Below are 13,431 nucleotides of genomic sequence, written 5' to 3' on the forward strand. Positions count from 1 at the left end.
AGATTTTTTTTTTTTAAGATTTTATTTATTTTGAGAGACAGAGAGAGAGAGTGTGTGTGCACAAGTGGGGGGGGGGGGCAGAGGGAGAAGCAGACTCCCCACTGAGCAGGGAGCCCTATGCAGGGACTCCATCCCAGGACCCTGAGATCATGACCTGAGTTGAAGGCAGACGCTTAACTAACTGAGCCACCCAGGCGCCCCTGGAATGTAGGTTTTTTTTTTTTTTAAGATTTTATTTTTTTGACAGAGACACAGCAAGAGAGGGAACACAAGCGGGGGAGTGGGAGAGGGAGAGAGAGAAGCAGGCTTCCCGCTGAGCAGGGAGCCCGATGTGGGGCTCGATCCCAGGACACTGGGATTATGACCTGAGCCGAAGGCAGACACTTAACGACTGAGCCACCCAGGTGCCCCTGGAAGGTAGTTTGGGTTTTTTTTGTTTTTTTTAAAGATTTTATTTATTTGACAGAGAGAGACACAGCGAGAGAGGGAACACAAGCGGGGGGAGCGGGAGAGGGAGAAGCAGGCTTCCCGCGGGGCTTGATCCCAGGACCCTGGGATCATGACCTGGGCCGAAGGCAGACGCTTAATGACTGAGCCACCCAGGCGCCCCTGGAAGGTAGATTTTTAAAAAGATTTTTATTCTAAGTCTTCACCCACAGTGAACAAGCTTATAAGTTATATATAGCCACCAATCAATCAACTTGTATGGAGGCAAAGATCTTATTCTGATACTTTTCTCTAAAACTATTCTTTTTTGTTTACCCCATTTTATAAGATGACTACTGATAAAGTATATTTTAGTCCCTGTACTATAATCAGAGCAGATCTGAACTCTTGCTCATGTACTTTTACTGTAGAACTTGCAATTTTTAAATACAATTAAATATTTTAAATTTTCCTTTAAAAACAATAAACACACAAATCAGGTACACTTGACTCATTATTAGCATTAGAGCCAAGTAAATTGTCAAAGTGAAAACAAGTACTGTATGGTGCAGCAAGCAATTAAAATATATTTCGTGGGGCGCCTGGGTGGCTCAGTCGGTTAAGCGTCTGCCTTCGGCTCAGGTCATGATCTCAGAGTCCTGGGATCAAGTCCCACATCGCGCTCCCTGCTCTGCGGAGAGCCTATTTCTACCTCTCCCCCTGCTCTTCTCTCTCTCTCTGTCAAATGAATAAATAAAATCTTTAAAAAAAGAAATAAAGTAAAATAAATAAAATATATTTCGTTAAATAGGAACCAAAAGAAAATGCAAATATAATATTAGGCTATCACTATCAGCACCAAGAGTTTCTCTCATCAAGTAAAACTTCGTTCTGGTAGAAAGTTACACAAATACATCTTCCTCAGTTTTGAGCCTGTTCTTATCAAACACATCTGGATACCAGGCCAGCAGTTTTCTACTTTCTCTATCACTGAGTTTCTTTTTTAAAATTTTAATATTCAGATTCCCTGAATTATTTTCCTTCCCTGACATATCAGCGATCAGGAGCAAGCCGGCAGAGTGGCAGGTGCTCGGAGGGCCGTGTTACCGTGCCAGTGATGGGTCTCTGACATTTCCTGCACGGCCTGCAGTCGCGCCGCTCTGTCCCCCGACTGGCTCTTCCTCAGGAGCAGCCATGTGGCACACTCGTGATCCTCGACATCAACTGTACTGAAGGTGTCTTTGTGAAAAGGAAAAAGAACAAGACAACAGAAACAGTGCGAACAGTTAAAACATGTTACCCTTCCATTTATTTAAGACGGTAATTATTTTTTTTGAAAGATTTTATTTGTCAGAGAGAGAGAGCACAAGCAGGGGGAGTGGCAGGCAGAGGGAGAAATAGGCTTCCCGCTGAGCAGGGAGCCCGAAGTGGGGCTCAATCCCAGGATCCTGGGATCATGACCTGAGCCAAAGGCAGACGCTTCACCGACCGAGCCACCCAGGTGCCCCAAGATGGAAATTTATAAGTACTTGAAATCTACAATAAGAGACTGAAATCCATTTCCGGGTATTGATAATGACTGGTAGGTTTGTTCTTAGTTCTGTCATATTATTTTGTTAGTATTTATTATGTATGTTATCATGTGCTTTTGTTTTATATACTACGTTGCTTTCACAACCTGGTCTCTTATTTGTTGTTGCTCTTTTTCCCTAAAAAACTTTTCACGATGAAAAATATCAAACATATGGAAGAATTAAAAGAATACCTTAACATCCACATGTGTACAGCTATATTTAATAACTTTTATTTTTCCATATTTACTTAATCTATATGGATGTGTATTTTTTTTCTAGACCATGTGAAAGGAAGTTGCAGATGTAACATCTGACCCTTTCTTAGTCAACCTCCATCTCCTAAGAATAAGCCTGCATTCTCCTATATACTCACAATGCCATTGTAACACCCAAGAACACTAACAAAAATCTTCCATAAACCATCTAAAATCCAGTCTAACTCCATATTCAAATTTCTCCAAGTGTTCAAAAAATACCTTCAGAGCCGTTCGTTAAAACCAGGATTTGATTCTCTTTAGTATCTTTTAATTCTTAAAAATTTTCTCACCTCTTTTTCATGATGGTAACTTTTTAAAGAGATCAAGTAAGCTCTTTCATAGCTAGCTCTATACTGTAGATTTGTTTGATTGTAAAATCTACATTATTGATGCAATATTCTCATTATGAGAAAGCATGGGAGTGATTTTCTAACAAATTTAAAATTTCAAAATACTCATCAAGAGAAAACGGTATATTTAATCTCAATATTTATTATTATATTATCTAACAGCAATACATCCACAAAGTGGAAGGAAGAAGACTGACCAAGGCATCAAAATTAAAAGCACCCTTAAAATTAAATATAGCTCGGGGCGCCTGGGTGGCTCAGTTGGTTAAGCGACTGCCTTCGGCTCAGGTCATGATCCTGGAGTCCCGGGATCGAGTCCCGCATCGGGCTCCCTGCTCGGCAGGGAGTCTGCTTCTCCCTCTGATCCTCTTCCCTCTCATGCTCTCTGTCTCTCATTCTCTCTCTCGCAAATAAATAAATAAAATCTTTAAAAAAAAAAAAAAAATTTAAATATAGCCCAAGAGAATAATGTCACTTAATTTTCCATAGCTATAATTAATGTCAGTATAAGAAATGGGAAAAAAAAGATCTCAAGTTGATCATCAAATGACTTTCAGATCATTGATAAAAACTCCAAGTTAAATATTTGATACTTACCAGCAAATGGGCCCCACAGTATCTTGGCTGATGTTGCCAATACTTTTCTTACTGCTTTGTGAAGCTCTTTTCTTGCCTGGTAGGTGATTCCTAAGATGATTACAAACTTAGATAAAACCAAGTATATATTCTTAATGCTACACTCCACTACTTTAAAGAAAAATGTATAAACTAAATTTTTTCAAAAAATATAAAACAGCATTTTTTCTTTTAGTGTCACTATCAAAACAACTAAAATCATTATGTGAACACAGAGCTCTAGATCCCAAAATAAGATTGCTCTCCAAGTCAGGAAAAAAGTAAAAAACTAAACAAAACAAAAACACTAACTAAAGCTAACAAAATCCTCATATGCAACATAGGATTAGCTACATTCAGGAAAATGTTCCAGAACAACAGCCCTTCTCAAACTGAAATTTGGAGATGCCTTACTATGGAGATGAAGCTTTGCTATATGGATAAATTGTAAACTATAAAAATCATCTGTATAATTGAAACTGTAATGCCAACAGGACAGATGGTGATTTATACAGCAGTAGAAAGGGAAGAGTAGAATCTGCCTCACTCAGAGAACATAACGTTGTAGCAGACAAGGTTAGTCTGGCCGACAGTGTAGGAACAGGCAGCTGAAAGTCAAGGCAGTGCCTCACCAGGCTACCCAAGCCCTGATGAAAAGATACGCCTCTCCTCTAAAAGTTCACGTTCATCAAGCAACTGTCTGGTTACTAATTTGGTTTCCCTGTGACCTAAATACAGAGAAGAGGAATGTTCTGACTCGTAAAGACAGGTTTTCTAGCCTCTGTGAGAGATTTTTTTCCCTCTTTAGTAAGTTAGTATTCAGATTTATGAATCCATGTCATGATTTTAGTTTGCATGAATAAATCCCTTGAAGCAGGAATATATCTAAGCTAAGTGACAAAATCATGTTTTTATACTTGCTAAACTGAGGGCCAGCCTCTGAACTGACCTCCACTAAGGTATGGAATTCCAAGTTTAGACTAAAATAGCCAGCTAGTCTTCACTTCACTTAGTTACAGGAGAGTTGCAAACCTGAATTAAATATGGAAGTCCAAAATTTGGTCTTCAATTACTTCTTTAGGAACTTGGTTCTCACAGGATTTGCTGACTCTTAGAATGAGCTGAACCTACCTTGTTAATATTGTGTTTTAAATACTCATTTTAAAATTTAATAACTAGCTTCCATTTTTCACAGAAATGGGATTACTTTACCATAAACTTACCATAATTTTCTCTTTTATCTAAAGAAACCGTGTTCACATATATATATGACTTCATTTTTTCTCTTTCTACTACTTGAGTATCTAATGTCAAAGATTTCTTCAGGGCCAGAACTTCATATGTAAGAAATAAAGAACCGCTGAAAAAGAAACAAAAAATTCATCATGAATAAGTGATCTAAAGGTAACACAAGAGCCACTTTTTTTTTTTTACATGACAGAATAACAGAATTATATTGGTTATGGAGCTCATCAGATTCCTGAGTATCACATAAACTGAATGGCTCAACCTGAACAACAGCTGAGCTCTTGAGCCTACAGACTGAGAATAATATTTCCTACAAGTGGTGAAAAAAGGTTAAGGGCAGAATTTCCCAAAAAAAGGATGGCAAAAATAAGTGCTTAGTAAACACTGAACGAAATAAAATGTTTTCTGAACGAAAAGTTTCATATACACTAGTGATTTGCACCCCATAACAAACAGAAATTTCCTCAACATATACCCTGTTGATTGAGCCACACTTTTATATTAAGCTTTTTGTTGTGGAATTGTCCTCCTTCTTATTAAAAAACATAATATATACACAGTAATGTGGATATAACATACACTATATTTATATACATATGTATAAATGCATGTACACACATTTTTGTTTAATGAACAGTAATAATTACAATATCCAAGCAAAAAACAGAACATTAACAGTACCCCCAGAAGCCCAGAGTGTGTCCCTTCCTGATCTTGACCCACTCTCTCATCTCTATAGCTAATTATTATTTTGACTTTTATTACAATAATGTCCTTGTTTCTCTTTATAGTTTGCCATCTATACATGCATCCTTAAACAACAGAGCTTAGTTTTGTCTATGGACTTCATCAGGATGGAATCACACTGTATGTATTCTTTTGCTCAGCTTCTTGTTTGTGACATTTGTTCAGTGCTGCATGTATCAGTAGTTCATATTTTGTATTTTCATATGGTATGTGACTCAGCGATTGGATGGATATACCACAACTTACCCATTCTACCACAGATGGGTATTCAGGGAATTTCTAGTTTGATTCTATTACAAACAATCCTGTTACACACCCTATACATCTACACTGTACACATGTGTATATGTTCCTCTAGGATACTCATCTAAGAAGGAGAATTACAGACTTTCTGACAGTATACATACTATTCAACTTTATTAGATACTGACAAACTGTTTTTCTAAAAAGTTTAGCCAATTTGTACTCCCATCACCAGCATATTTCTAAGAGCTATGCATAAAGTCAATTTTTAGGTGTGAAATACAATGTTCTTTGTTATGTACCCAAAATGAAGGGGTTTTTTCCTGAACAGACTGACCTACACACTCCCTAAATCCAGACACAAAGGCTGCACTATCTAGATTCAGGGCTTAGTAAAATCAGTTATATAAGCATTCTCCTGACCTTTGATTTACATCCCAAAGTTAAAGCAGGTAAGACAGAAGGGCCAGACACTGGCCAGCACCAGAGAAACAGAATCCTCTCCTCTCTTAGAGTACTATCTGAGCACCCAGAAAGAGCAAATGCATTCAATATTTTTATTGTGCTTTGCATGAAAGACAAAATTCTTTACTAGAAATTATGTGATTAATTTTCACTATACTCCTGAACATAACTGTGAAATAGACAAAGTACATGACTATATATTTTGCCTGGAATGATCCAAAGGGAAAAGTCATCTAACTATGTTTTGTCTTACATTAATGTCATGGAGAAATGTTGGTATTTGAATAAAATGCCAAATCCATCTCCTTTATCATTTCAGCATCTAAGAATTATATATGTATGTGTGTATAAATAAATGATCTCATATGTATAATAGTAAAAAAGAGTTTTAACAAATACAGAATAGTATTAAACATATATTAACATATATAACCCCCCTTCCAAAAAAAAGGGAAGAAAGTCACTCCATTCATTAAGCATGCGCCTCTGAAGAGCATGAGATGGAAGATGTCAATCTGGTTTTCTCAGTCAGCCTCCATTTCCTTTCACGAGCGCTGTATGGTGATTTAAGGGGTTTTCAAAAATAATTTTGGCTACAGTCAATTTTTACCTTTCTGACCACTTTAGAATCACAAGATGTGATTTTAATATGTGAAGCTAATTAGTGAGCGCCTGCTCTGTATGGGTCAAGGGCTTTTCTCAGAGCAACAGTGCCTGGTGGGTAGAATCCCCATTGTACCCTTGGACCTAAGATAAGACACTTCTCAGATAGTAAAGTAACTGGATCGAGACAACACTGAAGTGGTAAAACCAGTGATTAATCCACCTAATTCCAAAATCTATACCTAATTGCCACCCCATTCTACTGTAAATCACCTCCACTGGGATTTCAAATAGCAGTATAAAGAAGCCAATTAATATTTCATAGTTGACACTTACCCTAAAATAAGTGATCCAGTAAACTTTATTATATTTCCTTCAAAAAGAAAGGAAAAAAGTCAATGTAATGAGTTTCATTTTTTAAAATGTGACAGGAAATAGGCAACAGTGTCTCTACCTATATTATATAATTGGATAAGAAGTTACTGATATTTTTCCATGATTATGATCAATTACTTTCCAAAAGGCTTCCTATCCCCAGATGTAGACAAATGAAACAATAAGCACTGGGTATAAAAATATACTCTGTATTTCATACTCATTCTCACTTCCTACTATTCTCCCTTTCTTGTATCTCTTATTCTGTCATCCCCAGCAAACCAGTAGAGACCCCGGTGTTACTGCACCTGGGATGCTGCCAGGCCTGCGGTGCTTCCACTGAATGAGACAGCCATGAAGCTAACTTGCCTTCTGACTCCTTCTAGTTCACAACCAGTTAAATAAGGGACAGGGGAGAATTTTCTCTATCACTACTAGGATGATACGGGGGGGCGGGGAGGGGATCATATTTGTGAAGCAGGGACACAAAACGACTTTTCCCAAAGTAATTATGTTATAGTTGGTGGTTAAGTGCCATATGAATATAGCCCCATTAAAAATACTGGTTACAGGGGCACCTGGGTGGCTCAGTCCGTTGAGCATCTGCCTTCAGCTCAGGTCATGATCCCAGGATCCTGGGATAGAGCCCTGCATCGGGCTCCCTGCTCCGCGGGAAGCCTGTTTCTCCCTCTCCCACTCCCCCTGCTTGTGTTCCCTCTCTCGCTGTCTCTCTCTCTGTCAAATAAATAAATAAAATCTTTAAGAAAAAAAATACTGGTTACATTCTACCAGTTTACTTATAAATTTGTTTGGAACTAAAAAAGAAAACCTTTTTAATATAAAAAAAATCTCCTAGTGGAAGACACATCTAGCTGCCTATTTGATCCACATAAGCCCCTTAATCCTTACTAACACAACCTAATTACTATCTAAAAATATTCAAATTCCTTACTCTTACAGCTAGGGCTAGCCATGCAACACAGTTGTAGCCCATCAGCTATAGATGGAAGTCTGTAAGTAGAGATCCCTCCCCAAATAAAAAGACACAGCTTCATAAGATGACTTTTGGCCTTTCTGCCTTCTTGATGTCTAGAGATTCAGCAACCATGCTGTGACCATGAGGACAATAAAGTTAATGGAGCAGGAAGACAGGAGGATTGCTAATCTGTGGTTCCTGCTCTAAATTGTCTCTCTTGACTCCCTGTTATATAAGAAAAATGAAAACTTTACTAATTTAAGCCATATGCAGTGAACATGCACTGAACACAACCTTTACAGATACATTACCCATAATCGTCAGGTATTGCTACCTGCCTGCAAAACTTACATAACCTTTAATTCACTGGATGTGTAGAGGTTGCAGGTTGCTGTCAGAGTTTCAACTTAGGCTACTGAGAACACATTTATCCTCCCTACGGAGGGATAAGGAACTCAACTTGACTGACTTCTCTAGACATCAGGCAAGGGAGATGGACATTCCTCCCAAACTCCAAGACCTTAGTAGTGGTTCCAGAACTGGGAAGGGGACAGTTCCAGGAGGTCAGCAGGGATGAGATCAGAAGTTGTGACAGAGCTTCCTGACTGTGGGACTCCTCTAGGATTTTTTATTTTTTATTCTAAGATGGCTTCCTTCCCACCCACCCCCACTCCCCCGACCCCCGCCCAACCCTGTGGGCCCCGAGAGCAGCTTGTTTCCTTCTCTACTGCTACCAACTTGCTATGTTTCCTTTTCACTGGCTTTTCTCCTATCCTAAAGTAAATTCACTACTCTCCTATCCTAAAGTAAATTCACTACTCTTTGGTCTTTAAGAATGATGAGAGAGGAAAAGCTCCCTTCTCTGTCTCAACCCCTTTTTATATTTAAAATACAGAATCATAGAATTTTCTACATGAAAAGGAGCTATCCTAAAAAAAAAGATCTATTCTTAAAGAACAAACAGAAGCTCCATGAAAACAGGGACTTTGTCTTAATCCATATTGTATCCTCAGGGCCTAGAATAGTACCTGGCACAATGAATGAAACATGATCTAGGCCTATCTTCTCTTTTACAAATAAAGATTAGTAATGAATAAGGTAAACAAAGATTTACAAATAAAGATAGTAGACCAGCACTAGATCCTAACCTCCCATAGGGCAAGCACAACATCTTTGCCCACTGCTGAATTCCCAGAACCTAATACATGTGCCTGGCACCTTATTTTGCACAAACTTAATAATGAACGAGAATGTAGTGATATTTGAGTTTGAAAGGATGAGCCTGAATCTGAGGGGAAACGGGAGGGGAAAAGCTTCCCAAGAAAAAGGAGTACTGATGGCTCTGGCCTTCAAATTTGGGGTGCACCAATGGTATAGAAAAGACAGAAACAAATCTGAGATTTATCATGGATTAAGTAAGTTTTTGTGGACCACCTGGAAAACTCAGCCACAATTCTATCAATGTTTCCTTTAGAAATACTGTTTAAACTGTACTCACTGATATCTCTCCAGTATGTGGTAGTTTTGGGTGGAGGAGTTAAGGTTCCTAGTCTTCTCCAGCAGATGACACAATAAGCAGCCAGGGACATTCTGTGTATTTAGAACAATTAAAACAAATTTAACTTGACAGCTAATTAAAAACATTTAACTATAAGAATGCCACAATCACAGTGGATTGCCTATACAGTTAGATTTTTTCAAGACCAGGAAAAAAACTTCTCCGTTAAAAAAGAAATCCCATCCTTAAAAAAGACATACTAGAGGGGCGCCTGGGTGGCTCAGTCGTTAAGCGTCTGCCTTAGGCTCAGGTCATGGTCCCAGGGTCCTGGGATCGAGCCCCACATCGGGCTTCCTGCTCAGTGGGAAGCCTGCTTCTCCCTCTCCTACTCCCCCTGCTTCTCCCTCTCCCACTCCCCCTGCTTGTGTTCCCTCTCTCGCTGTGTCTCTCTGTCAAATAAAATCTTTAAAAAAAAAAAGACATACTAGAATAGTATTTTGTTAGTACTTTATTCTTCTTCAAACTGAGTCCAACTGTGAACAATGATTATAAGGAAGCAGGAAAACACCAATTATTAATCAGAATGTCAATATATAAATTTAAAAATTTTTCAGTATCTTTTAAAATATATATATGTATACAAATAGGTGTTTATATTTACCTTTGATGACTGAAGGCCCTACAGAAATGAAAAGCGCTCAAAATGGAAGACATACTTAGAACCCATGGAAGTATTTAGCTCTCCTCTAGCTCCTTCAGGATGGTACCCAACATGGTTTAAAATCTTTGTTAACTGTTGGCATCCTTTCGGAGAAGGAGAACTGTCGTTCAACTACTTCATCGACTAAGTAAAGATGACTGAAATATGATGCAATCATTTCTAGAACAACTCAGTATTCTAGAATCATATCAGATTGTCTTTGGATAAGACTTTTTTCTTTCGTTTTTGCTATAAAGGAAAAGAAGAAAAGCGCATTGAGGAATTCATGTGAGAAAAGGTCTTTTGGTTCAACATATAAAAAGTTCTAGCAGCTTTATAGGGATAACGAGGAAATTACTTGGTGTAAATATCTAAAAAATGTCTCTTAGAGATAATACAAAATAGGGGCACCTGGGTGGCTCAGTCAGTTAAATATCGACTCTTGATCTCAGCTCAGGTCTTGATCTCAGGGTTGGGAGTTCATGCCCAGCACTGGGCTCCACATTGGGTGTGGCGCCTACTTTAAAAAAAAAAAGAGAGAGAGAAATAACACAAAATAAAAAGCTTTTGCATTTTTTCTTGTAATTCCAGCACATCAATTGATAGCTAAGCAAACTGGTTTAGGCAAGAGGTAAACTTGTAAAGGTCACTATTTTAAAGGTCATTGTTTCTTATTTTCTCATTTGTTTAATGGGTTGCTACTACTACTCCATGAGACATAAGGATACTGTAAAAAATGATATAAAGACTGCAGTGAAGTAGATGCTCATGAAACTCGGGCAGAATGCAATGTAAACTACTTAGAGTTTGTGTACAGATTTGCATTTTAATTACTACATGACAATTTAAGTAAAACAAAAATACAGAGCAAAAATACCTATTGCTTCTTTCAACCCTGACACTATGAAAGCAATCAACTGTAAAACATCATACAAATACTCTTTGCTATTACTTCTCTGGCCTAAAAAGCTTCACATTGTTAACTTAAACATCCTCCCCCCGCATCCCCGCCCTGCCCCCCAACCAGCCCAGGCAGGCTTCCCTTCTACTAAATCCTGGAATAAATCTAAGTCTACTGGAAATATGTCCTCATCTTATTTCCTTCTGGGTTTCCTCAGATGACATCACTGGCCCTTGCAGCTCTCTCCAGAATAAAACGCTCCATTTCTAACTCTCTAGCAATTCGCTCAGAGTCTTGATGGTTTCTCTGCTCTCCAGCCCCAACTAACCTTCCATCCCTTACTTGTCTGGGAGTGAGCAGCCAGTCTCTTGGCTGTCCTTCCCTCCCACACATCACTCTCTGCCTCCTTCCTCAACAGTACTAGATCCCTCCTTTTTTTTTTTTTTTTTTTTAAGATTTATTTATTTGAGAGAGAGAGAGAGACACTCAAGCAGACTCTGCACTGAGCACAGAGCCTGATGTGGGCCTAATCCCATAACCCTGAGATCAGACCTGAGCAGAAACCAAGAGTCAGATGCTTCAACAGACTACACCACCTAGGCACCCCTAGACCCCTCCTCTTTCTAGTAACCCGCAACCCTAACCTGAAATATGCTTTCTTTGTTCCTACACATTGAGAGCCAAAATGGGGTGCAGGGGAGGGGGTGGGAGTGGGGGTGGGGGAGAGTCGGGGAGTGGTTCAGGGAGAATAAAAGACAAATTGGGAGTGGGTTCTCAGAATCATTTCTGCTGTTCTTAATCAGTTCTCTCCTCATCCCCACAATGACTGTTCTAAATGACCCACATACCCTTCTAAGCCTCCTTCCTACCTCTACCCTCTCAAATGATCTTGTCTCTTATTTGACTGAGAAAGTTAAAACTGTAAACTCCCTCAACTTCTGCCCCCTTACCTACAAGCAAGGATGTATCCAGGTATTGAGGGGCTTAACTTTTATTCAAGGGGGGGGGCTTTAAAAAAAAAAAACAAACACAAAATCACAAATACCAAATTAGGTACTAAAATAAAAGTTATTTAGGATGAGAAAAGATAACACAATAAATGACTGGAGTCAGAAATTTTGATACCTTTCTTCTGAGATTTTGTTAGCATGTCAGAAATACTTGTATAGAAATGTTTCTGGGGGCGCCTGGGTGGCTCAGTCGGTTAAGCGGCTGCCTTCGGCTCAGGTCATGATCCCAGGGTCCTGGATTCAAACCCCGCATTGGGCTCCCTGCTCAGCAGAGAGCCTGCTTCTCCCTTTCCCTCTGACTGCCGCTCTGCCTACTTGTGCTCTCTGTCAAATAAATAAATAAATAATATCTTTAAAAAAAAAATGTTTCTGGATTACAATCTGGCATTCCCTCTCCCCCCAGGACATTACAACTCCTAGTAACTCATAGCACTCGAAGGGGCCCATGCAAGTAAGGCATCCAAAAGCATAAGGTTCATAACTCCCTGATAAATCCATCTTGGCCTATAAATGTCTATTCATCTATATTCATCTACACTGCCTTTTCCAGATTCAAAATGGAACTTCTTCTGCATTGTTCTTCCCAGTTTCTGAGGAAAAGATCTTATTCCCTTTCCAAGGGGAAATCTTATTCTAGGTCTCATCTCTTTCACTTCCACAGGGACCTTGATTTATTAATTAGCTGCTTTTCTCTTCTTGATCCTCACTCCCTTTCTTTCAGCTTTCTATTCCTCCTCCCTAAATACTGGATTTCCAATGTTCTCCCAACAAAACACAAAAACAAACAAAAAACAAATGACTAGGGGGGAAAAACCGTCCCTCGATCCAAGTGCCTCTTGTCGCACCTTCCTTCCTAAGATTTGTTCTCCAGGGTCCTTCTCTAGCACTGACACAGCACTCCTGAAGGTCATCAGTGAGTGACATCTTTGTTCCTAAATCCACTTTTCAGGCATCATTTTGCTTTTTCTGAAACATTTCATTTCTCTCTCCTGCTCTAGCTACTATGACTCCCGGTCTTCTGGTTTTACTCTCACACTGCTGGCTGCTCCATCCCATTACTCATTCAACAAACATTTATTGAGCACCTCACCTATCATCTGTTGGGAATGTAAACCTGAGATATGAATAAGACAGCAGAGCCCCTGCCCTCACTGGGCTGCCAGGTGGCTCTGCTGTCTCCACCTGGCCCTTAAATATTAGTGTTCCAGGGGCTTCCATCTATGCTCCTCTTTTTCTCTCATGCTATATTCTCTGGTTGAGTAATTTCAGTTTGTTTTGTTTCTTAAATTTCAGTTTTTTCCTCACAAAGCTCTACAATAAGCTTGTGATTCCCAAATTTCTATAACTAACCCAGGGCTGTCTGCTAAGCTGCAGGTGCCTACATATTCAACTGCCTAATGCACACTTCCACTTTAAGTACCACAAACACCTAAAACCCAGAAT

General features: G+C 39.1%; 1 protein-coding gene across 6 annotated transcripts in view; it reads right to left on the reverse strand.

Moving 5' to 3' along the window:
• LOC118001978 (protein SERAC1) overlaps window positions 1-13,431 on the reverse strand; it is a 59,102-nt gene that overhangs the window by 30,742 nt on the left and 14,929 nt on the right. Inside the window, exons 1-7 of one of the 6 annotated variants that reach the window (XM_034992197.1) lie at window positions 10,489-10,551; window positions 10,039-10,326; window positions 9,378-9,469; window positions 6,865-6,901; window positions 4,446-4,582; window positions 3,205-3,294; window positions 1,534-1,665 (exon numbers count right to left, since the gene is read on the reverse strand). In XM_034992197.1, coding sequence (XP_034848088.1) covers window positions 1,534-1,665; window positions 3,205-3,294; window positions 4,446-4,582; window positions 6,865-6,901; window positions 9,378-9,469; window positions 10,039-10,091 — 541 coding nt within the window. In that variant the 5' untranslated portion in view covers window positions 10,092-10,326; window positions 10,489-10,551. The other 5 variants (XM_034992199.1, XM_034992196.1, XM_034992200.1 and 2 more) reach the window with 5 other exon arrangements.

This window comes from Mirounga leonina, unplaced genomic scaffold (assembly GCF_011800145.1).
Source record: "Mirounga leonina isolate KUSES-001 unplaced genomic scaffold, KU_Mleo_1.0 Mir_55, whole genome shotgun sequence".
Lineage (NCBI taxonomy): Eukaryota > Metazoa > Chordata > Mammalia > Carnivora > Phocidae > Mirounga > Mirounga leonina.